This window comes from Venturia canescens, chromosome 3, assembly GCF_019457755.1.
Source record: "Venturia canescens isolate UGA chromosome 3, ASM1945775v1, whole genome shotgun sequence".
Lineage (NCBI taxonomy): Eukaryota > Metazoa > Arthropoda > Insecta > Hymenoptera > Ichneumonidae > Venturia > Venturia canescens.
In genome coordinates, this window is record NC_057423.1 from 23,644,619 (window position 1) to 23,652,377 (window position 7,759).

Consider the following 7,759-nt stretch of genomic DNA (forward strand, 5'->3'; position numbering starts at 1 on the left):
AACAATATTGTAATCCTAATAAATATGCGGGTTTCTTTTAAATATTTTGTAAACCATTAATGTATTTAGAATATGAGTGAAAAATAAAAAAAAAACAATTTAAATGTATTCAACAGTGTTATTCGACCCACTACTCCCAAAGAGAAAAAAAGAAAAAAGTAGAAAAACATACAGGTATGGTACTTCTCACACTATCCCCCTCCTTCCCCCCTCACACCTGTCCACCAAGCTATTTACCTGTGGAGTGGGAAAAAATAGCTTGGAGTGGGTAGGTGTTGTGGTGGGGGAAGGAGTGGGGATAGGAGTGGGGGGCGCCATACCTGTATGTAGTCTACTCCCACTTATTCTTCCAGCGAACGAGTTCCATTCGTAATAAGAACTAACCTATACTATTATTAAGAACATTAAATTAATAATGAATCCCATTTCAACAAACTTTTAACGAGATTCTGCCGTACCATTTCGTTTTTTTATGATTGATTCTTTATTGAATGAATAGTGATGGGCCGGACAAGTACTTTTAACAAATATTTAAACATAATTTGTATCGATCCAATCGACGTCAAATTTTGTGAATAATACCAGAGGATTCTGAAAGTCTGAGAAGAATCGATTTTCTTATAAGTCTCTGCCACCATAGAGTAAGAAATGGCTAGCTTGCATGTGATTCTTTTGGATTTGAAAGCTTCTTAGAACAATTAAATAATGTCAAAATTTGAAGTTACTAATAAAATACTTGTCCACCGATTGATATCATAAATTTTAGTGCTGCACGTAATTCAAATGGTAACTTTTTTCAATTCATTAGAAAATACTTGGTCTCGAATTGATATAATAAATTTTAATGTTGCACGTAAATTAGATGGAATTTTTTTCAATTGATTTAGCTGTTCGAATCAAATAAGAAGAATGAAGCATCGGTTTCCAAAATGATTTCAAGCGCGATTTTTCGGTTTTTTTTTTTTTTTACTTGTTATTTGATTCTTTTGACACTTTAAAAAATAGATACAGATTAGTTTTTTGTTTTAATATAACGTTTTTTCAAGATTTGTGCAATTTTTTTCGAGTTGTTCTCTATTTTTTTTATGAAATAATTTTTTTTACAATTAAAAAAAAATTTTGTTTGAATTTTTTTTTATGGGTGGAATTATGAGCAAACACGACACCATCAATGTACTTGTCCCAACCTTTTTTTTCCCTAGGGGAAGTTTATGGTTTGATATCACGTCTTTTTTCTCAAAAGATCCTTATTTATGTTCAGACTACTATAAGATTTTAGTTTAAGTTTCTATGAATTGTTTATAATTTTCGGTGTATAACATTGGTTTTCACGAAAAAAGACCTATTTTTCGTCGAAATTGTACTGAAAATATTTCGATAGAGGTTTGTTCTTGGACTTTGGTGATTTTTCCCCTTGTCTTCTAATGTGTTTTGTCGATTGGGAACTCAAGAGCATGGAGCAATGCGTGTTGCGGGCCGAGATATGATTTTCGGCTGATAACGTTAGAAAAAAGAAAGGAAAAGAGGAAAGATAGATCAAATTCAAGACACAACAAATCCAACAGAATTGGCCCTTTTTAAATGTTGCTTTTGCATTCTGAATCTAGACATTTTCGTGTCATTCAAAACATATCCCCGATGAAATATATTTCCAAAGTTTGCAAGTGGCCGCTGAGATCAAATTATCTACAGTTTGATAGTTGCTGAAAAAAGGCACCCGGAAACATTTATTATGTTAGAACTCAAAGAAGCAAAAAAAACTGAGCGTACTTAATTCAACAGAGCAACGGAATTCAAAGACGTTTAAGGTATCTGCATTGGTTTTGGAGAAAAACAATTTCAGGAGAATTCAGGAATGATTTTAAAAGTTCAAAAACTCAGAATAAAATAGAAAACGGAAAATTTAGGAATTTAGAAAAGCTGAAGACGTTTGTGATGAATTTTTGAGATCACATGTTACGGTTGGAGTAAAAAATTTAAATGATTGGCACACATGCTGCGACACAAAAATATGAAAGTTTGAAGGTATTCGCTTCATACCGCAGTAATGCAAACTTCAATAGTATTTGTAAAGGAATACTTTAAAACTTGCTGAACAAAGTTCCATTACATGTTACCATAATCAAAGATAGGGTGTGATACTTAGCACATATATTTATCCACAGAAATTTCAAAGTTCGCAGGTATCTGCTGCGATTCAATGTATCTGCGCAATGAGTTTGGAAGACAGCAATTTCAAATCCATCCATAAATGAGCAATTGAAGACTTTTGCAATGAATTTTTCACTTCATATTTATATTACAGTGAGAGTCAAAAAGTTAAATGAATGGCAAAGTATATAAATTTTATAGTTTGCAGATTTTTGCTGTATTTCAATGATCCAAATTTATAGTATTATAGTGAAAAGTTGTTGAAAGTCATGATGTTACATTAAAATAACATAGTGCACATAACATTCAGAAATTCTGTAGGTTTCCATGATGTTAGCATGCATTATACTTAATCGCATCCAAAACTGAGCAACTGTAGACTTATCGTAATGAATCTTTTCACTAATAATTCCACATTTGCAATTTGCAGAATAGGAATACTCAACATACACGTCATTTCATAAGTATTGTTGTCAAAATTTGTGTTTGCCTACCGCATTCCAAAGATTCGACTTTTCATATGATCAGCAAACAAAGCATCCAAAGACTTTTTGGAATAAGTTTCAAAATTTGTTACTCGACAGACCAGGTGGAAAATGAATAACTACACTTATATCAAGACCAAAAACTGTTTTGAGAATCTGATGTACAAAATGTGCGATTGATGATCATAGCTAGAAACCTCTTGAATCACGTTACCACAATCATGAAGAAATAGCAGAAAATCGTAGGACACATATTAGGCAACGAATTAATAATATGTATCGATCCGCTGCAAACTGATGGGGTGAAAACAAGGATCGGAGAGGGCAGAGCCAAACTCAATAGGAAGCAAAATATGGGAATATTCAAAAATAATGATGATATACGAAATAAATTAGAAAACATTTATTCAATTGGAGTTTCTAACATTATACTAACAGTTTCGTGTGTTCTTGTTTTATTAATTATCAACCATAATATTTCAGATCGCAAAAAGAAAATTTGATGTTATAGGTTGACGAACGTCTTTCCTCACAACTTCCAGACCTATTTTTGATAAACTGATTTATGTATTTATTCACCTTATTTATATTATTCACTAACTATGCGAACGTTTGTTACATTTGTCCCGCACTTCGTAACGTCAAAAACCCCGGCCGGTTCGTTACCACAGAGCTATAAAAGGGAACTCGTATATATAAACTACATTATTACACATGATATATAATCATGCAACTGACTATATATTTACACTGGACAATATTCCGCGCACTCTGTTTTAATTGAAAGATTATCTCAGTTGACACTTATTATTTCCAATCGAACGAAATAATGAAATCTTGAAAAGTTTCGTTGACATATGCATCGTGCATTTTTTATATTCTTTTTCACACTCAGATCACAGACTACATTTACGCGGCCGCTTTGATACCGGTTTAGTATATCACAAATTTTAACAAAATAAATACTAATATGCACTCCGTTAGATGACGAAAATTATTTTTAGTTATCCCGCACGCACTTCATAACATCATAACCCCAAACGTCAACATGACGTGAAACCGTGAAACTTCGGCTGGTGACTTTCGAGCTCTCGGCATGTGACGTCAGTCCGCGACACCGCCGCGAAGTTAGACCGAGGGACATGAGGCCTTTGATGGTATTATATACAGACATGTTAAATTTCTAAATGTGTTAGTAACTTTGCATAATCTTGAGCCTGTGCAAAGTTTTTTCTCAGCAATTACGCTACTGATCGTGTTGGTTTCGGGCTCATTCGAAAGAGATTTTGAAAGTTAGTCTCCAAACTAATTTTCGCTCAACAAAACACCTCTTGAGCTCAGCAATTCAAGAAAATGACATGTCAGTTTTACCCCCACCACCGCGAATCGTTTTATTCAGAGAAAAGATAGTCTCGGCGAGAGCCTCAGGCCAGCAGACGACAGGGCTGTCAATGTACTTGTCCCGAGACTCTACCGAGTCTCTTGATGTATCGTTAAAGGTTTGGAGGGTAGGGGGCGAAAAGGTTTGACACACGAGGGCGTTGCTAAAAAATCAATTTTAACGATTCGAAATACCGACAATCTGTGTCTACCGCGCTCGTTAGTAACAGCACGCGCGTACGCGGAAAGGGGTGAGATACGTTGGGGGGCTCTGCATTCTAGATAGCAGCGTATACGACAGATTAACGGGTCGCTTCAAAAAGAGGCGGCGCTTGAGCTCACGAGAAGCGCAAATGTTGTTATACAGCCCGCTGGCTGTGGTATGCGCGAAATTGCTATATACCAGAATTATTTGGCTCGCGAGGGGTTAGCTATCGTGATTTTCGAGTTTTTGACTTTGGGGCGACGCGAAAGACCGGTGTTTGACGGTACACAGACGGTTATGGATACAGTAGGCTCAGTCCGGCACACGTTATACATTCTGTATTATGAGCGGTCGCATAATTTCCAGCCTATCTTGAATCTGCGTGGTGCTGTAGGCAGCTTAAACTTCTGCGCAATCTGTAACACCCGTTCTCGTCGGGATCATAGATGTTTAAAAAAGAAATGCCCTCGCTGCCTTCAAGCACCGCCCTGCGCTCTGGGCGCAGCTGCCGCGATCAGATGCGAGACATGTAACCGCGATTTTTTTGGGGAACAATGTTTAGAAAATCACAGGGCTATTCCATCCGTCGTAAACGCAGGGTAAACACTGTTTGCGAGTCTCTTCAGCGGTGCCGTAACTGCTTTCGCGCGATAAGACCTTTAGAGAAAAAGACGCATGTGTGCGGGGAGGGTTTCTGTAAAACGTGTAAATCGCAGCAGCCCTATATATTGGGCCGATGCCGCCCGCAGCCGATTACTCTCCCGACACTATGCGCCCGGAGGAACGCGAGCGTTTTTTTGTATGGTATAACGCGTTAAAGAATGCCTCTTATGTATTTAACTTTTCAAACGAGCTCATAACCTATTGTAAAAACGACGTTACGATATTGAGACAGGCTTGTGTGGTTTTCCGGAAAATGTTCATGGACAGCGGACGCGTTTGCCCGTTTAGCGAAAACACAACAATCGCGTCCGCCTGCTTTCAAATCTTTCGAAAAAATTTTTTAAAACCTAACACGATCGGTATTATACCTACGGGTGGTTACAGATGGGCTCACAATCAGTCAAAAAAAGCGATCTCTTGGCTCGTGTGGATGGAGCATTCTTTAAATCGTCGTATCATTCACGCAGGACGCTCGCGCGAGTTTAAATTGCTTCAAAATTTATTAGTAGACGGTTACTACAAAACACCTGATTCAACCCACGTGTTACAGTTTCACGGTTGCTATTGGCACGGGTGCTTGAGCTGTTTCACTGTAAACAGAGACCGTGCACAAAGCGACGGTGATACATTGAACGAGCGTCTCGAGAGAACAAACGCTATATCGCAGAGAATCCGCTCAAGCGGCTACACGTTAACCGAGATTTGGGAGTGCGCGTATGACCGGATGATAAAAACAGATTTAGAGATGAGCGCTTTTGTGAGTGATCACCCTCTGGTTCGAGCGGAGCCTCTCAATCCGCGCGATGCTTTTTTCGGTGGTCGCACGGAAAACATGGTCACTCTGTACGATGTGAAAGACGGGGAGCAGATACGATATGTTGACGTTTGCTCTTTGTACCCATACATCTGCAAGTACGGTAAATATCCGGTGGGCCATCCAACGGTATACGTCGGCGACGAGTGCAGGGCGCTGACAGGTCCCGAAAATAATATCAGTCTTTCCCGCGTCGAGGGCTTTGTTAAATGTACAGTGCTTCCACCGCAAAATCTTTATCATCCGGTGCTGCCGGTGCGAATGCACCAGCGCTTGTTATTCGGGTTATGTCGTAGCTGCTGCGAAACAATGAACCAGGACGCGTGTCCTCATGAAGACCCCGCGGAGCGTGTATTTAGCGGTACTTGGGTGGTGGATGAATTGCGAAAAGCTATTGCGTGCGTGTATAAAATATTAACCGTGAGCGAGATTTGGCAGTATGAGATAACGCAGTACAACCGCGATACACAGGAGGGGGGCCTTTTCACCGGGTACATAAACACTTTTCTTAAAATCAAACAAGAGGCTAGCGGTTGGCCCGAGGGTTATACAGGTGACGAGGCTGCCCAAGAGCGTTATATAACTTCTTTTAAGACAGCCGAAGGGGTTCAGCTGGAGCGGGGTGCGGTAGCGAAAAACCCGGGGCTGCGCTCGGTAGCCAAACTTTGTCTTAACTCCTTTTGGGGTAAATTTGGACAACGCGAAAATTTACCACAAACAGAAATAGTGTCGACACGCGAAAAACTTATGGAGTTGCTAAACAGCCCCGAGCACGAGATCACTGGTATGCTACCTGTTAACAACCAGGTGCTGTATGTTAATTATACGAAAACGGATGATGCTGTAATACCGTCTAATATAGCAAATACTGTCATAGCTGCATACGCCACAGCCCAAGCCCGTTTAAAACTTTACACCTATCTCGAACCGCTGGGTAAGCGTGCTCTGTACTGCGACACCGATTCCGTTATTTATGTCACGAGAAAAGAGCCTGGAGAGTATGAACCGCCAACGGGTCAATTGCTAGGGGATTTAACCGACAAGCTAAGCTCTTACGGCGAGGGCAGTTACATTAAGTCTTTCATCTCAGGCGGCCCTAAATTTTATTCTTTCATAGTTAATACACCGAGTGGCGCGGAAAGCGAGGTTTGCAAGGTTAAAGGCATAACGTTGAATTACGCAAACAGCTCGCTGATAAATTACGAATCAATACTGTCATTTATAATAGGTGAGAGAGAAAATCCTGTTGTGCTACAGTTTGATTCAATACGTCGTACGCCGTTCCACCAGGTTGTCACACGACCCGAAAAGAAATCGTGCATGCCTCTGAACGTCAAGCGAAGACGTGATGGCGAATACGGCTCGCTCCCTTACGGCTACAAATAACAGTTTATAAAAACTCTCGCTTTAAACATTGTTAAGCAGCGTTGTAAAATATCTATGTTATTACTGTAAAATATTTAAACCATAAACTTCCCCTAGGGAAAAAAAGGTTGGGACAAGTACATTGATGGTCCCTCGTTTGCTGATAATTCCACCCATAAAAAAAACTTTAAACAAAATTTTTTTTTAATTGTAAAAAAAATTATTTCATAAAAAAAAATACAGAACAATTCTAAAAAAATTTTACAAATCTTGAAAAAACGTTATATTAAAAAAAAACTAATCTGCATCAATTTTTTAAAGTGTCAAAAGAATCAAATAACAAGTAAAAAATAATAAACCGAAAAATCGCCCTTGAAATCATTTTGGAAACCGATGCCTCATTCTTCTTATTTGATTCGAACAGCTAAATCAATTGAAAAAAATTCCATCTAATTTACGTGCAACATTAAAATTTATTATATCAATTCGAGGCCAAGTATTTTCTAATGAATTGAAAAAAGTTACCATTTGAATTACGTGCAGCACTAAAATTTATGATATCAATCGGTGGACAAGTATTTTATTAGTAACTCCAAATTTTGACATTATTGAATTGTTCTAAGAAGCTTTCAAATCCAAAAGAATCACATGCAATCTAGTCATTTCTTACTCTATGGTGGCAGAGACTTATAAGAA

At 38.5% G+C, this 7,759-nt stretch overlaps 1 protein-coding gene across 1 annotated transcript; it reads left to right on the plus strand.

Moving 5' to 3' along the window:
• The first annotated feature begins 5,137 nt into the window (after positions 1-5,137).
• On the plus strand, positions 5,138-7,084 carry LOC122408494 (uncharacterized). The gene has a single exon (XM_043415287.1). It carries the CDS (start codon positions 5,138-5,140, stop codon positions 7,082-7,084), a length of 1,947 nt encoding a protein of 648 aa, XP_043271222.1.
• Positions 7,085-7,759: the final 675 nt, after the last annotated feature.